Source organism: Cetorhinus maximus, chromosome 37 (assembly GCF_964194155.1).
Source record: "Cetorhinus maximus chromosome 37, sCetMax3.hap1.1, whole genome shotgun sequence".
Classification (NCBI taxonomy): domain Eukaryota; kingdom Metazoa; phylum Chordata; class Chondrichthyes; order Lamniformes; family Cetorhinidae; genus Cetorhinus; species Cetorhinus maximus.
The window spans coordinates 604,731-623,969 of record NC_135915.1 but is presented as its reverse complement, the minus strand read 5'-3'; the positions used below and the strand labels follow the sequence as shown (position 1 = coordinate 623,969).

Below are 19,239 nucleotides of genomic sequence, written 5' to 3'. Positions count from 1 at the left end.
AGAGGTGACCTGATCGAGGTGTACAAGATTATGAGGGGCATGGACAGGGTGGATAGGGAGCAGCTGTTCCCCTTCGTTGAAGGGTCAGTCACGAGGGGACACAAGTTCAAGGTGAGGGGCAGGAGGTAAAGGGGCAATGTGAGGAAGAATTTTTTTACCCAGAGAGTGGTGACGGCCTGGAATGCGTTGCCTGGGAGGGTGGTGGAGGCGGGTTGCCTCACATCCTTTAAAAAGTACCTGGATGAGCACTTGGCACGTCATAACATTCAAGGCTATGGGCCAAGTGCTGGTAAATGGGATTAGGGAGGTAGGTCAGGTGTTTCTCACACGTCGGTGCAGACTTGATGGGCCGAAGGGCCTCTTCTGCACTGTGATATTCTGTGAAAGATGGTCCCAAATACATCTGGTTGAGACCAGCGAGAGTTTGTGTTGGGATAAACAACGTTGCTGCGAGAAGCAATAAGCTACAACAGAGGGGTTGTATATGATATATGGTGGGGGCATATACATTCCCACCATCGGCTCAGTTAGGTTTTGTTGGATTGTGTAGGCGCAGTGTTTTCTGAATCAGGTGAATAAAACTGGCTGCTTTGCTCATCACCTCTTGTCCGCGTCTCATTCGTCATTCCGATCGGTGTGACAGGGAGAGAGGGGAGGTCAGAAAGTGGCAGGGCCACATTGACATCTTGTAGCTGTGACATTGTCATACTCACAGAATCATTATCTTACAAGCAATTTCCCTGACCCTTCCATCACCACCCATGGGAATGTCCTGCCCTACTGTGAGGACTGATTAACCAGAGGTGGCAGCACCTCTGTCACACCTACTCCAAATTTGCAGATAACACAAAGCTGGGTGGGAGGGTGAGCTGTGAGGAGGATGCAGAGGTGCTTCAGTGTGATTTGGACAAGCTGAGTGAGTGGGCAAATGCATGGCAGATGCAGTATAATGTGGATAAATGTGAGGTCATCCACTTTGGTAGCAAAATGGAAAGGCAGATTATTATCTGAATGGCTATAAACTGAGAGTGGGGAATGTGCAACGAGACCTGGGTGTCCTTGTACACCAGTCGCTGAAGGTAAGCATGCAGGTGCAGCAGGCGGTAAAGAAGGCAAATGGTATGTTGGCCTTCATAGCCATAGGATTCGAGTACAGGAACAGGGATGTCTTGCTGCAATTGTACAGGGCCTTGGTGAGACCACACCTGGAATATTGTGTGCAGTTTGGTCTCCTTATCTGAGGAAGGATGTACTTGCTATAGATGGAGTGCAGCAAAGGTTTACCAGACTGATTCCCGGGATGGCGGGACTGACATATGAGGAGAGATTGAGTCAGTTAGGATTATATTCACTGGAGTTCAGAAGAATGAGGGGGGATCTCATAGAAACCTATAAAATTCTAACAGGACTAGACAGGGTAGATGCAGGAAGGATGTTCCTGATGGTGGGAGAGTCCAGAACCAGGGGTCACAGTCTGAGGATACGGGGTAGACCATTTAGGACTGAGATGAGGAGAAATTTCTTCACGCAGAGAATGGAATTCACTACCACAGAAAGTAGTTGAGGCCAAAACATTGTATATTTTCAAGGAGTTAGATATAGCTCTTGGGGCGAAAGGGATCGAAGGATATGGGGAGAAAGCGGGAGCAGGCTATTGAGTTGGATGACCAGCCATCATAATGAATGGCAGAGCAGGCTCGAAGGGCTGAATGGCCTACTCCTGCTCCTAATATCTATGTATGTTTCTATGTATGAGGGAGTGCTCCCCAGGGTTCTGAAAATTGACTCTTGATCCCATAATATCTCGTGGCATCATGTCAAACATGAGCAAGGAAACCTCCAACTGATTGCCACCTCTGGCCCTCCTTCAGCAGATGAATGAGTCCTTCTCCATGTTGAACGTGCCTTGGAACACCTACTGGGCGTAGCAAAGATACAGAAAGTACTCTGTGTGGGGGACTTCAATGTCCATCACCAAGAGTGGCTCAGTAGCAGCACTACTGACCGAGCTGGCCGAGTCCTGGAAGACATATCTGAAAGTTTGTGCTTGAGGCAGGTGCTGAGGGAACCAACAAGAGGGGGAGGATTATCACCACCAATCTATCTGTTACAGCTGCATCTGTTCATGACAGTATTCATAGAAGTGATCACCGCACAATGTGCTTGGTATTAGCTCTTAAACATTTTGACATGTATGTCCACCACGGATGCAGGGAGACACTGGTATATACTGATCACAATCCCCAAGCCTTTGTGGAAAAGTTTATAAACCGGAATGCCAGACTATACCGATGGAGTTTATTATTACAACCTGATCACTTAAAGATTGTCCACATTACGGGGTGAATAATGGCCAGGATTATACAGCCCCTGCCCGCCCGGCGGGATGTTATGGTCCCGCCGAACGGAATGGAGATTTAAAAGCCTCACCGAATCTGCCGTGGGGGAGACACACTGTGGCAGGACATAAAATCCTGGCCAGTGTAATTGCCGATGCTTTGTCTAGAATTTAACCTTGCTTCAAATTGAATAAAGGCCAAAATGATACCGAGAATAACTGGATTAGTTTTGTGTAAAGAGTGACTGAATGAGCCTATGGGCGTGTTTTCATATTTTTGGGGGTTTGTTTTGTTATACTCTGTAATGAAACACATACAAATATGGTGTTTCATTTCTTCAAGGTGGGAATGGTCATAAACATTTTAATCAGAGAAAATGGTTAAGCTGCAAGGACTAAGAACATTCTAGATGAATTTGTGTTTTTTAAAAGACACTGTCCCTTAAAGGGTTAATGCAAGGACTCTGGTTGCTGCTGTTCCTGGAAAAGACAGCATTTTAAAAGAAAAGGGAATTAAGCAGTTTAAAGAAGCTGGAAAGATGGTCATTCTGAGATAAATAGAGAAAGCGCATATCTGGCTGGATAACCAGCTGGGAAAATCATTGATACAGATGTTGTGACCCGTGCAGTAGTGGGACTAGAAATAGAAAGTGCACTCCTCCCATTTCGGTCGTAACACTAACCTCCTGCAGCCCGTAAAACCCTCCCTATCTCTGTACCCTCCTCCAGCCCCTACAACCCTCCCTATCTCCGTTTGCTCCTCCAGCCCCTACACCTCATCCTCCCTGCCTCTGTAACCTCCCCCCAGTCTGTGCAACCCTCCCTCTCTCTGCAATCACTTCCAGCCCCTACAACCCTCCCTATCTCTGTAACCTCCTCCAGTCCCTAAAACCCTCCCTATCTCTGTAAACTCCTCTAGCCGCAACAACCCTCCCTATCTCTGTAACCTCCTCTAGCCCCAACAACCCTCCCTATCTCTGTAACATCCTCCAGCCCCTACAACCCTCCCTATCTCTGTAATCTCCTCCAGTCCCTACACCCCTCCCTATCTCTGTAACCTCCTCCAGCACCTACACCCCTCCCTATCTCTGTAACCTCCTCTAGCTGCAACAACCCTCTCTATCTCTGTAACCTCCTCCAGTCCCTAAAACCCTCCCTATCTCTGTAACCTTCTCTAGCCGCAACAACCCTCCCTATCTCTGTAACCTCCTCTAGCCCCAACAACCCTCCCTATCTCTGTAACATCCTCCAGCCCCTACAACCCTCCCTATCTCTGTAATCTCCTCCAGTCCCTACACCCCTCCCTATCTCTGTAACCTCCTCCAGCACCTACACCCCTCCCTATCTCTGTAACCTCCTCTAGCCCCAACAACCCTCCCTATCTGTTAGCTCCAACGATCCCTATAACCCTCTACCCGAATATCTCATTTGCCTTGCTGTCATACTGTATTTTGTAATGCAGCAGTGAAGCCCTTTGGGATGCTGAAAGGTTCTATATAAATGTAGGTTGTTACTGTTGCTGTGGTCATGCAATGTCTGTGGGGAGAGATACAATTAATCTTTCCGCTTTCTGACTAGCTGGAGTAAATTCTGATGAATTGATGGGGAGTCGCTGATTAAATGTTAACTCAGTTTCTTTCTCCACAGACACTGTCTGACCCACTGCGCATTTCCAGCACCTTCAGCTTTCCTCCACTTGAAGTATTTAGCTTTATAAGGGGCAGATCCCTCAATGTTAACACTCATCCAATTGGCTAAAGTGGCTGTCAGTCACAAGGTGGAACACCCTGATTGGCTGAAGCAACTGTCAGCCACCAAGCAAACCGCTCTGGTTGGCTGAGGCACCTGTCATCCAGCAAGCAAGCCACTCTGATTGGCTGAAGCACTTGTCATTCACCTGGCAGGCCACTTTCATTGGCTGAGGCACCTGTCATCCAGCAAGCAAGCCGCTCTGATTGGCTGAGGCACCTGTCAACCACCCGGCAGGCCACTCTGATTGGTGGACGGTCAGTCAAGAAACTGTCTTCTCTCCAGGGATCTCTTTGTCTTTTGACTTAAAGCCTTTTTTATTTATTGTTAAAAGTTCCAAGATTTGGTTTTGAGTTGTTGGATCAGAATCTTATCCTGCCCTGGTGTTGAGGAAGTTCGGAGGAGGAAAGCGAAATACTCAAAGGCAATCTTGGCGTCACACCCAGACACCGCTGTCCTACGCTGATGTCGGAGATGGTCCTTTAACCCCGGAGGTCGCCCTTTAACTCCGCCACGTAACCTCCACCTCATCTGTCCTGTACCTGCCGATAAAGAACAAGGCCAGACACTCACTTCGTGGATTAATATCATTAACTCAAGGCTGATATCGGTCAGTGCTAATCTGTCCACCAGGGGAGGAAAACTCAATCCTTACTCGGTCTGGCCTACATGTGACACTTACCTGCCCTCTGGAAGGGCCCAGCTAGCCACTCAGTTGTATCAAACCGTTACACAAAGCCCATCAGGAATGAAACCGGACGGACCACCCGACATCGACCCAGGCACCGGAAAGGACAATGGAAAACCCAGCCTTGTGGGCCCTGCAAAGTCCTCCTTACTAACGTCTGGGGGCTTGTGCCGAAAATGAGAGCGCTGTCCCACAGACATTGTCATCCTCACGGAATCATACCTTACAGATCATGTCCCAGACACCACCATCACCATCCCTGGGTGTGCCCTGTCCCACCGGCAGGACAGACGCAGCAGAGGTGGCGGAACAGTGGTACACAGTCGGGAGGGAGTTGCCCTGGGAGTCCTCAACATCGACTCCGGACTCCATGAAATTTCATAGCATCAGGTCAAACATGGGCAAGGAATTCTCCCGCTGGTTAACACCTATCACCACCCTTCAGCTGATGAATCAGTGCTTCCTCCATGCTGAACATCATTTGGAGGAAGCACTGAGGGTGGCAAAGGAGCAGAATGCACTCTGGGTGGGGGGACTTAAATGTCCATCACCAAGGGCGGCTCGGTAGCACCACTACTGACCGAGCTGGCCGAGTCCTAAAGGGCATAGCTGCTAGACTGGGTCTGCAGCAGGTGGTGAGGGAACCAACAAGAGGGAGAAACATACTTGACCTCATCCTCACCAACCTGCCTGCCACAGATGTGTCTGTCCATGACAGTATCGGTAGGAGTGACCACCACACAATCATTGTGGAGATGAAGTCTCATCTTCACATTGAGAATACCCTCCATCGTGTTGTGTAGCACTACCACCTTGCTAAATGGGATAGATTTTGAACAGATCTAGCAGCTCGATACTGGGTACCCATTAGGCGCTGTGGGCCACCAGCAGCAGCAGAATTGTACTCGAACACAATCTGTAACCTCATGGCCCGGCATATCCCCCACTCTACCATTACCATCAAGCCAGGGGATCAACCCTGGTTCAATGAAGAGTGCAGGAGGGCATGTCAGGAGCAGCACCAGGCATACCTAAAAATGAGGTGTCAACCTGGTGAAGCTATAACACAGGACTACTTGCGGAAGCAGCAAGTGATAGACAGAGCTAAATGATCCCACAACCAATGGATCAGATCTAATCTCTGCAGTCCTGCCACATCCATTCATGACAATTAAACAACTCAATGGAGGAGTAGGCTCCACAAATATCCCCATCCTCAATAATGGAGGAGCCCAGCACATCAGTGCAAAAGATAAGGTTGAAACATTTGCAACAATCTTCAGCCAGAAGTGCTGAGTGGATGATCCATCTCGGCCTCCTCCGGAGGTCCCCAGCCAATTCAATTCACTCCACGTGATAGCAAGGAACGACTGAAGGCAGTGGATACTGCAAAGGCTATGGGCCCTGACAATATTCTGGCAACAGTACTGAAGACTTGTGCTCCAGAACTTGCCGCGCCCCTAGCCAAGCTGTTCCAGTACAGCTACAACACTGGCATCTACCCGTCTATGTGGAAAATTGCGCAGGTATGTCCTGTATACAAAAAGCAGGACAAATCCAACCCGGCCAATTACCGCCCCATCCGTCTACTCTCAATCATCAGTAAAGTAATGGAAGGTGTTGCTATCAAGCGGCACTTACTCAGCAATAACCTGCTGACTGACACTCAGTTTGGGTTCAACCAGGGCTGCTCAGCTCCCGACCACAACCTTCTCAAGGGCCATCAGGGGTGGACAATAAATGCTAGTCCTCCCAGTGACACTCACGCCTCATGAACAAATATCAATAAACCCCAAGATTAATATCAGCGTCTGTTAATGAGATTTTAAACATAAAAACCCTAACGATATTAGCACGTGCCAATATGATTTATGAAAATAATTGTCTCCTGATGTTCTGTGATTCTCTGATTCTAAGCATGAAGGTGTTATGTTCTGACTCTTCCTCTGAATGCAGCCACCTGGTCAGTGTAGAGGATCCATGGGTCCCACACGTGCTGTCCCTGAAAGGGAATCATATCCCTACCTCTGTGTGATCCACGAATCCTCCAGTGCAGTCACATGGCCTGCCCGGAACATCTCCCATCCAGCCTGCGCTATCATAGCACCATTATCGATACAGAATCTGGGGGCGAAGAGAGTGGCAGTTAGCTCAGCTCAGGCCAAATACAGAGAAACCATAAGAACAGACATTTATACACACACCAGTTTATACACATGCAGGGCGGCATGCCAGGAGCAGCACCAGGCATACCTCAAAATGAGGTGTCAACCTGGTGAAGCTACAACACAGGTCTACTCGTGTGCCAAACAGCAGAAGCAGCGAGTGATAGACGGAGCTAAGTGACCTCATGACCAACGGATCAGATCTAAGCTCTACAGTCCTGCCACATCCAGTCATGAATGATGGTGAACAATCAAACAACTCACTGGAGGAGGAGGCTCCACAAAAATCCCCATCCTCAATGATGGGGGAATCCAGCACATCAGTGCAAAAGATAAGGCTGAAGCATTCGCAACAATCTTCAGCCAGAAGTGCCGAGTGGATGATCCATCTCGGCCTCTTCCAGAGGTCCCCAGTTTAACAGATGCCAGTCTTCAGCCAATTCGATTCACTCCACGTGATATCAAGAAACAGCTGAAGGCACTGGATACTGCAAAGGCTATGGGCCCTGACAATATTCCGGCAATAGTACTGAAGACTTGTGCTCCAGAACTTGCCGTGCCCCCAGCCAAGCTGTTCCAATACAGCTACAACACTGGCATCTACCCATAAGACCATAAAATGTAGGAACAGAAGTAGGCCATTCGGCCCATCGAGTCTGCTCTGCCATTCAATGAGATCATGGCTGATCTGATAATCCTCAACTCCACTTTCCTGCCTTTTCCCCATAGCCCTTGATTCCCTTACTCATTAAAAATCTGTCTATCTCAGCCTTGAATATACTTAACCACCCAGCCTCTACAGCCCTCAGCAGTAAAGAATTCCACAGATTGACCACCCTCTGAGAGAAGAAATTCCTCCTCATCTCTGTCTTAAATGGGCGACCCCTTACTCTGAGATTATGCCCTTTGGTCCTAGACTCTCCCACAAGGGGAAACAACCTCTCAGCATCTACCCTGTCAAGCTTCCTAAGAATCTTATATGTTTCAATAAGGTCACCTCTCATTCTTCTAAACCCCAATAAGTACAGGCCCAATCTACTCAACCTCTCCTCATAAGAAAATCCCTCCATACCCGGGATCAACCTAGTGAACCTTATCTGGACTGCCTCCAATGCCAGTATATCTTTCCTTAGATAATGAGACCAAACTGTTCACAGTATTCTAGGTGTGGTCTAACTCATGCCTTGTATAGTTTTCACAAGACTTCCCTATTTTTATACTCCATTTGCCTTCCCTATTATCTGCTGAACTTGTATGTTAGCTTTTTCTGATTCATGCAGGCGGACTCCCAAATCCCTCTGTGCTGCAGCTTTCTGCAGTCTTTCTCCATTTAAATAATATTCAGCTCCTCTATTCTTCGTGCCACAGTGTATAACCTCACATTTTCCAACATTATATTCCATCTGCCAAGTTTTTGCCCACTCACTTAACCTGTCTATCTCCCTCTGTAGACTCCTTGTGTCATCCTCACCACTTGCCTTCCCACCTATTTTTGTGTCATCCGTAAACTTGGCAATAGTACATTCACTTCCCTCATCCAAGTCATTAATATACATTGTAAATAATTGTGGTCCCAGCACTGATCCCTGTGGCACTCCACTAGTTACAGGTTGCCATCCTGAAAATGCCCCCCTTATCCCAACTCTCTGTCTTCTATTAGTTAGACCGTCCTCTAACCATGCTAATATACTACCCCCGACACCATGGGCTCTTACCTTATTAAGTAGTCTTATGTGTGGTAACTTATCGAATGCCTTTTGGAAATCCAAATATATTACATCTACTGGGTTCCCTTTATCTATCCTGCTTGTTACTTCCTCAGAGAATCCTAATAAATGTATCAGTCATGATTTCCCCTTCATGAAGCCATGCTGACTCTGCTTGATTAGATTATGCATTTCTAAATGCTCTGCTATTACATCCTTTATATTAGACTCTAACATTTTCCCAGTGGCAGATGTTAAGCTAACTGGCCGATAGTTACCTGCTTTTTGTCTCCCCTCCCCCCCATTTTGAATAAGGGTGTTACTTTGGCAATTTTCCAATCCTCTGGGACTTTTCTAGAATCTAAGGATTCTTGGAAGATTATTACCAGTACATCCACTATCTCTGTAGCTACTTCCTTCAATATCCTAGGATGCAACCCATCAGGTCCAGGGGACTTATCGGCCTTTAGCCCCATTAGTTTCCTTAGTGCTTTTTCTCTTGGGATAGTTATTGTATTTATTTCCTCCCCCACTCTTGCCCCTTGGTTATTTAGTGTTTCTGGTTTGCTTTTGTGTCTTCTAGAAGACTGATGCAAAGTATTTATTCAACTCCTCTGCCATTTCCTGGTTCCCCATTATTATTTCCCCAGCCTCATTCTCTAAGGGCCCTATATTGCCTTTGGCCTCTCTGTTCCTTTTTATATATTTAAAGAAGCTCTTACTGTCCATTTACTCTCAAAGTTTATTTTCTCCCTCTATTATTTTTTTTGGTCATCTCCTGTTGGTTTTTAAAACTTTCCCAATCCTCTGGCTTACCATTAATCTTTGCTACATTGTATGCTTTTTCACTTTGATACTATCCTTAATTTCCTTGGTTACCATGGTTGGTTGACCCAGTTATGTGGAGAATTACACAAAAAGCAGGACAAATCCAATCCGGTCAATTACTGCCCCATCAGTCTACTCTCCATCATCAGTAAAGTGATGGAAGGGGTCATCAACAGTGCTATCAAGCGGCACTTGCTTAGCAATAACCTGCTCACTGATGCCCAGTTTGGGTTCCGCCAGGGCCACTCAGTTCCTGACCTCATTACAGCCTTGGTTCAAACATGGACAAAAGAACTGAACTCTGAAAAACTCTCCACTAGTTGGAGTCATACCGAGCACAAAGGAAGGTAGTTGTGGTTGTTGGAGGTCAGTCATCTCAGCTCCAGGACATCACTGCAGGAGTTCCTCAGGGTAGTGTCCTCGGCCCAACCATCTTCAGCTGCTTCATCAATGACCTTCCTTCCATCATAAGGTCAGAAGTGGGGATGTTCACTGATGATTGCACAATGTTCAGCACCATTCATGACTCCTCAGATACTGAAGCAGTCCATGTCCAAATCCAGCAAGACCTGGACAATATCCAGGCTTGGGCTGACAAGTGGCAAATAACATTCATGCCACACAAGTGCCAGGCAATGATCATCTTCAACAAGAGAGAATCATCAAATCATCAAACATTCACTCCCTCCACCACCGACGTACAGTAGCAGCAGTGTGTGTACCATCCACAGGATGAACTACAGGAATTCACCAAGGCTCCTTAGACAGCACCTTCCAAATCCATGACCACTACCATCTAGAAGGACAAGGGCAGCAGATAGATGGGAACACTACCACCTGGAAATTCCCCTCCAAGTCACTCATCATCCTGACTTGGAAATATATTGCTGTTCCTTCACTGTCGCTGGGTCAAAATCCTGCCACTCCCTCCCTAACAGCACTGTGAGTGTACCTACACCACATGGACTGCAGCGATTCAAGAAGGCAACTCACCACCACCTTCTCAAGGGCAACTAGGGATGGGCAATAAATGCTGGCCTAGACAGCGAAGCCCACATCCCATCAATGAATTTTTTAAAAAAGATCCAAACATGGACAAAAGAGCTGAACTCTCGAGGTGAGGTGCGAGTGACTGCCCTTGACATCAAGGCAACATTTGACTGAGTGTGGCATCAAGGAGCCCTAGCAAAACCGGAGTCAATAGGAATCGGGGGGAAACTCTGCTGGTTGGAGTCATACCTAGCACAATGATAGATGGTTGTGGGTTTTGGAGGTCAATCATTTCAGCTCCAGGACATCACTGCAGGAATTCCTCAGGGTAGTGCCCAGCCATCTTCAGCTAATATATCAATGACCTTCCTTCTATCATTCGCACCACACAAGTGCCAGACAATGACCATCCCAACAAGAGAGAATCTAACCATTGCCCCTTGACATTCAATGGCATTACCATCACTGAATCCCCCACTTTCAACATCCTGGGGGTTACCAGTGACCAGAAACTGAACTGGACTAGCCATATAAATACTGTGGTTGCAAGAGCAGGTGAGAGACTTGGAATCCTGCAGCGAGTAACTCACCTCCTGACTCCCCAAAGCCTGTCCACCATCTACAAGGCACAAGTCAGGAGTGTGAGGGAATACTCCCCACTTGCCTGGATGAGTGCAGCTCTAACACTCAAGAAGCTTGACACCGTCCAGGACAAAGCAGCCCACTTGATTGGCACCACATCCACAAACATTCACTCCTTCCACCACTGACGCACAGTAGCAGCAGTGTGTACCATCGACAAGATGGCGAGTAACATTCATGCCATACAAATGCCAGGCAATGATCATCTCCAACAAGAGCGAATCATCAAATCATCAATCATCAAATGTCTACTCCCTCCACCACCAACGCACAGTAGCAGCAGCGTGTACCATCCACAAGATGAACTGCAGGAATTCACCAAGGCTCCTTAGACAGCACCTTCCAAACCCACGACCACTACCTTCTAGAAGGACAAGGGCAGCAGACACATGGGAACACCACCACTTGGAATTTCCCCTCCAAGCCACTCATCACCCTGACTTGGAAATATATCACCGTTCCTTCACTGTCGCTGGGTCAAAATCCTGGAACTCCCTCCCTAACAGCACTGTGGGTGTACTGACACCACATTGTGAGGAACCAGTTTTTGGGAAATTTGAAGGACCTTGAATTTTGGACATTCTTCCTCCTGAGTTATATTTACTCTAAGTCCACCAACACCCAGAGCTACCACGGCTACACTTTCTCACACCCTGCTTTCTGACTTGATTCCACTCTCCCAGTTTCTCCATCTCTGTCGTATCTGTTCTGATGATGCTACCTCCCATATCAGTGCTTCTGATATGTCTGTTGTTTTTTAAAAAGTTGTTACATTTCTAAACTACAACTTGTATGTTAACCTGTTTAATAACTTGTTTTATAATAAATCAATTATTCTTTTTTGCATTTACAGAAAGAAGCCTAGTTAGAATCTTTTGATCCTGGGAATAGCAGTATCAAAGGTAAACAATCGGCCCGTTTTGTGGGGAAATTAAACATTTAAACTATGGTTATGACCTGTAGAGAAGTGGGGCGAGATTAAACTGTGCAATGCTCTGATCTTGGCCTTTAACAACGTGGAACACATCGGTTCAAGAAGGCAGCTCACCATCACTTCTCAAGGGCAATTAGGGATGGGCAATAAATGCTGGGCCCAGCCAGCGAAGCCCATATCCCAGAAATGACTAAAAAAAAGCACACAGTGTGTACCTGCTTTAGTGCACGGGCCTTATATGTCCGCAGATGTACCCTGACATTTGTTAATGACACCCTAAACCCAGGAAAGAAGAAAAAGCAAAATTAAACTGGGAGTGGATGCCATTGGAATTTAAATTGGAGAATCTGGAACAACTGGCATAGGATCCCGTTCCAGTGTCAGATTGAGACGCGTGAAGACAATCAAACTCACCTTTCATCTGTGGCAAAGATTTTGGCTCCTCTTGCCTCACACATCGCTGCCATCATTTCCTGCAAGCGCAGATTACCTGAAGCAAGACAGCAAAACGATGGCGTTACACAGGAGCAGTAAGCCAGATGCTAACTCGGCCAGCTCAATCCCCTGGTCTCCACACTGGCAGCTATGGTCTACACTCTCCAACAGTCACACTCTGACAATCTCCAGCTCTGTGCCATTGTTCTGGTAAATCCAACTCCCAAACATCCAAATGCAGATGGAGACCACCAGAGTTTACATCCTATCACCCCCTGACCTCACCGTGACCCGTGCCATCACCCACGACCTCACCGTGACCCGTGCCGTCACCCCGAACCTCACTGTGACCCGTGCCGTCACCCCCGACCTCACCGTGACCTGTGCCATCACCCCCAACCTCACTGTGACCCGTGCCGTCACCCCCGACCTCACCGTGACCCATGCCATCAGCCCCGACCTCACCGTGACCCATGCCATCAGCCCCGACCTCACTGTGACCCATGCCGTCACGCCTGACATCACCATGACACCTGCGGTCACGCCTGAACTCACAGGCATCACCCCTGACCCCAGGCATCACCCCTCACCTCACTGTGACCCCTGGCGTCACCCCTCCCTTCACCGTGGCACCCAGGGTCACCCCTCACCTCACTGTGACCCCTGGCGTCACCCCTCCCTTCACCGTGGCACCCAGGGTCACCCCTCACCTCATTGTGACCCTTGTGATCACAGATCACCTAAATGAGCCCTCCGACCCACCCCCGCACCATGTCCGTCAGACCTTCCCCCACCAGTGTCCCTGCGACCTTTGCCCCATCCCGTGATCCTGCGACCTTCCCCCCACAAGCTGAGCCACCAACCCTCTCCCCCGACCCTCTGACCCAGTAGTCCCACCCCTGCTCGAACAACCCAATCCCCACAATGTCCCCCTACGACCCACAACTCCACCCCTGGCCCTCTGACCCACACCCCACACGGTCACCCACCCACTCCCCACACCGTCACCCACAGACCCACCCCCCCACACCGTCACCCCTGGCCCTCTGACCCACACCCCACACGGTCACCCACCCACTCCCCACACCGTCACCCACAGACCCACCCCCCCACACCGTCATCCAGAGACCCAACCCACACACCGTAACCCAGAGACCCACCCCCCACATACCATCACCCAGAGACCAACCCCCCCACACCGTCACCCAGAGACCCAACCCCCCCACACCGTCACCCAGAGACCCAAACCCCCCACACCGTCAACCAGAGACCCAACCCCCCCACACCGTCACCCACAGACCCAACCCCCACACCGTCACCCAGAGACCCAACCCCCCATACCGTCACCAACAGACCAAACCCCCCCACAACGTCACTCACAGAAACAACCCCCCCACACCGTCACCCAGAGACCAAACCCACCCACACTGTCACCCAGTGACCCAACCCCCACACCGTCACCCAGAGACCAAACGCCCCCACACCGTCACCCACAGACCAAACCCCCCCACACCGTCACCCACAGACCAAACCCCCCCACACCGTCACCCACAGACCCAACCTCCCCCACACCGTCACCCACAGACCAAAACCCCCCACACCGTCACCAACAGACCAAAACCCCCCACACCGTCACCCACAGACCAAAACCCCCCCACACCGTCACCAACAGACCAAAACCCCCCACACCGTCACCCAGAGACCCAACCCACCCACACCGTCACCCACAGACCTAACCCCCCCCACACCGTCACCCAGAGACCCAACCCCCCCACACCGTCACCCAAAGACCAAAACCCCCACACCGTCACTCACAGACCCAACCTCCCCAACACCGTTACCCAGAAACCCAACCTCCACACCGTCATCCAGAGACCAAACGCCCCCACACCGTCACCCACAGACCCACCCCCCCCCCACACCGTCACCCAGAGACCCAACCCACCCACCGTCACCCAGAGACCCAACCACCCCACACCGTCACCCAGAGACCCAATCCCCCGCACACCGTAACCCAGAGACCCACCCCACCCCACACCGACACCCAGAGACCCAACCCCCCCACCGTCACCCAGAGACCCAACCACTCCACACCGTCACCCAGAGACCCAACCCCCCCCGACACCCACAGACCCAACCCCCCCACCGTCACCCAGAGACCCAACCACTCCACACCGTCACCCAGAGACCCAACCTCCACACCGTCACCCAGAGACCCAACCCCCCCACACCGTCACCCAGAGACCCAACGCCCCCACACCGTCAACCAGAGACCCAACCCCCCCACACCGTCACCCACAGACCCAACCCCCACACCGTCACCCACAGACCCAACCTCCCCCACACAGTCACACAGAGACCCACCCACCCCACACCGTCACCCACAGACCCAACCCCCACACCGTCACCCAGAGACACACCCCCCACACCGTCACACAGAGACCCAACCCCCCACAACGTCACCCAGAGACCCACCCCCCACACACCGTCACCCACAGACCCAACCCCCCCACACCGTCACCCAGAGACCCAACCCCCACACCCTCACCCAGAGACCCAATCCCCACACCGTCATCCAGAGACCCAACCCCCACACCGTCATCCAGAGACCCAACCACCCCACACCGTCACCCAGAGACCCAACCCCCACACCGTCATCCAGAGACCCAACCCCCCCACACCGTCACCCACAGACCCAACCCCCACACCGTCATCCAGAGACCCAACCCCACACTGTCACCCACAGACCAAACCCCCCCACACCGTCACCCAGAGACCCAACCCCCACACCCTCACCCAGAGACCCAACCCCCACACCGTCATCCAGAGACCCAACCCCCACACCGTCATCCAGAGACCCAACCCCCCCACACCGTCACCCAGAGACCCAACCCCCACACCGTCATCCAGAGACACAACCCCACACTGTCACCCACAGACCAAACACCTACACAACGTCACCCACAGACCCACCACCCCCACACCGTCACCCAGAGACCCAACCACCCCACACCGTCACCCAGAGACCCAACCCCCCCACACCGTCACCCAGAGACCCAACCGCCCCCACACCGTCACCCAGAGACCCAACCCCCCCACACCGTCACCCACAGACCCAAACCCCCCACACCATCACCCACAGACCCAACCCCCCCACCGTCACCCACAGACCCAACCCCCCCACCGTCACCCACAGAACCAACCCCCACACCGTCATCCAGAGACCCAACCCCCACACCGTCACCCACAGACCAAACGCACCCACAACGTCACCCACAGACCAAACGCCCCCACAACGTCACCCACAGACCCACCCCCCCCACACCATCACCCAGAGAACCAACCCCCCCCACACCGTCACCCAGAGACCAAACGGCCCCACACCGTCACCAACAGACCCACCACCCCGCCACACCGTCACCCAGAGACCCAACCCCCACACCGTCACCCAGAGACCCAACCACCCCACACCGTCACTCGGAGACCCAACCCCCCCCGACACCCAGAGACCGAACCCCCCCCACACCGTCACCCAGAGACCCAACCCCCACACCGTCACCCAGAGACCCACCCCCAACACCGTCACCCAGAGACCCAACCCCCCCACACCGTCACCCAGAGACCCAACCCTCCCACACCGTCACCCACAGACCCAACCCCCACACCGTCACCCAGAGACCCAACCCCCCCACACCGTAACCCACAGACCCAACCCCCACTCCGTCACCCAGAGACCCAATCCCCCCACACCGTCACCCACAGACCCAACACCCCCACACCGTCACCCACAGACCCAACCCCCAAACCGTCACCCAGAGACCCAACCCCCACACCGTCACCCAGAGACCTAAACCCCCCACACCGTCACCCACAGACCCAACCCCCACACCGTCACCCACAGACCGAACCCCAACACACCGTCACCCACAGACCCACCCCCAACACCGTCACCCACAGACCCAACCCCCACACCGTCACCCACAGACCCAAACCCAGCACACCATCACCCAGAGACCCAACCCCCACACCGTCACCCACAGACCCAACCCCCCCACACCGTCACCCACAGACCCAACCCCCACACCGTCACCCACAGACCCAACCCCCCCACACCGTCACCCACAGACCCAACCCCCACACCGTCACCCTGAGACCCAACCCCCCCCACACCGTCACCCAGAGACCCACCACCCCCACACCGTCACCCACAGACCCAACCCCCACACCGTCACCCTGAGACCCAACCCCCCCCACACCGTCACCCAGAGACCCACCACCCCCACACCGTCACCCACAGACCCAACCCCCACACCGTCACCCAGAGACACACCCCCCACACCGTCACACAGAGACCCAACCCCCCACACCGTCACCCAGAGACCCACACCCCACACACCGTCACCCAAAGACCCAACCCCCCCACACCGTCACCCAGAGACCCAACCCCCACACCGTCACCCACAGACCCAACCCCCACTCCGTCACCCAGAGACCCAATCCCCCCACACCGTCACCCACAGACCTAAACCCAGCACACCATCACCCAGAGACCCAACACCCACACCGTCACCCACAGACCCAACCCCCCCACACCGTCCCCCACAGACCCAACCCCCACACCCTCACCCACAGACCCAACACCCACACACCGTCACCCACAGACCCAACCCCCACTCCGTCACCCAGAGACCCAACCCCCCCCACACCGTCACCCAGAGACCCACCCCCCACCACACCGTCACCCACAGACCCAACCCCCACACCGTCACCCAGAGACACACCCCCCACACTGTCACACAGAGACCCAACCCCCCACTCCGTCACCCAGAGACCCACACCCCACACACCGTCACCCACAGACCCAACCCCCCCACACCGTCACCCAGAGACCCAACCCCCACACCGTCACCCAGAGACCCAACCCCCACACCGTCATCCAGAGACCCAACCTCCACACCGTCAACCAGAGACCCAACCCCCCCACACCATCACCCAGAAACCCAACCCCCCCAACACCGTCACTCACAGACCCAACCCCACCCACACCGTCACCCAGAGACCAAACCACCCCACAACGTCACCCACAGACCCAACCCCGCCACACCGTCACCCACAGACCCAACCCCTACACCGTCATCCAGAGACCCAAACCCCACACCGTCACCCACAGACCAAACCCCCCCACAACGTCACCCACAGACCCACCCCCCCCACACCGTCACCCAGAGACCCAACCCCCACACCGTCACCCACAGACCAAACCCCCCCACACCGTCACCCACAGACCCAACCCCCACACCGTCACCCAGAGACCCAACCCCCCCACACACACCGTCACCCAGAGACCCAACCCCCCCACACTGTCACCCAGAGACCCAACCCCCACACCGTCACCCAGAGACCCACCCCCAACACCATCACCCAGAGACCCAACCCCCCCACACAGTCACCGAGACCCAACCCCCACACCGTCACCCAGAGACCCAACCCCCACATCGTCACCCACAGACCCAACACCCACACCGTCACCCAGATACCCAACCCCCACACCGTCAACAACAGACCCAAACCCCCACACCGTCACCCAGAGACCCACCCCCCACACCGTCACTGAGACCCAACCCCCCCACACCGTCACCGAGACCCAACCCGTCACCGAGACCCAACCCCCCCTCACCGTCACTGAGACCCAACCCCCCCACACGGTCACCCAGATACCCAACCCCCCCACACCATCACCCAGAGACCCAACCCCCCCACACACCGTCACCCACAGACCCAACCCCCCCACACCGTCACACAGAGACCCAACCCCCCCACACCGTCACCCACAGACCCAAACCCCCCACACCGTCACCCAGAGACCCAAATCCCCCACACCGTCACCCACAGACCCAACCCCCCCACACCGTCACCCACAGACCCAAACCCCCCACACCGTCACCCAGAGACCCAAACCCCCCACACCGTCACCCAGAGACCCAAACCCCCCACACCGTCACCCACAGACCCAAACCCCCCACACCGTCACCCAGAGACCCAACCCCCCCACAGCGTCACCCACAGACCCAACACCCACACCGTCACACAGAGACTCAAACCACCCCACACACCGTCACCCAGAGACCCACCCCCCCCACACCGTCACCCAGAGACCCAACCCCCACACCGTCACCGAGACACAACCCCCCCACACCATCACCCAGAGACCCAACCCCCACACCGTCACCGAGACCCAACCCCCCAACACCGTCACCCAGAGACCCAACCTCCCCACACCGTCACCCACAGACCCAACCCCCACTCCGTCACCCAGAAACCCAACCCCCCGACACCGTCACCCAAAGACCCAACCCCACCACACCGTCACCCAGAGACCCAACCCCCCCCACACCGTCACCCAGAGACACAACCCCCCCCCCACACCGTCACCCAGAGACACAACCCACCCGCCACACCGTCACCCAGAGACACAACCCACCCGCCACACCGTCACCCAGAGACACACCCCCCCCCACACCGTCACCCAGAGATCCAACCCCCCCACCGTCACCCAGAGACCCAACCCCCCCACACCGTCACCCACAGACCCAAACCCCCACACTGTCACCCACAGACCCAACCCCCACACCATCACCCCCCACACACTCCCCACACAGTCACGCAGAGACCCAATCCCCCCCCACCGTCAACCAGAGACACACCCCCAAAACCATCATCCAGAGACCCAACCCCCACACACAGTGACCCACACTCCCACACCG

General features: G+C 53.3%; 1 protein-coding gene across 2 annotated transcripts in view; it reads right to left on the bottom strand.

Moving 5' to 3' along the window:
- Window positions 1-4,379: 4,379 nt before the first annotated feature.
- osgep (O-sialoglycoprotein endopeptidase) overlaps window positions 4,380-19,239 on the bottom strand; it is a 53,960-nt gene continuing 39,100 nt past the window's right edge. For both annotated transcript variants that reach the window (XM_078534172.1, XM_078534173.1), the window contains exons 10-12: window positions 12,455-12,530; window positions 6,801-6,899; window positions 4,380-4,629 (exon numbers count right to left, since the gene is read on the bottom strand). In XM_078534172.1, the coding sequence (XP_078390298.1) occupies window positions 4,590-4,629; window positions 6,801-6,899; window positions 12,455-12,530 (215 nt within the window). In that variant the 3' untranslated portion in view covers window positions 4,380-4,589. The remainder of the gene's footprint in view (window positions 4,630-6,800; window positions 6,900-12,454; window positions 12,531-19,239) is intronic.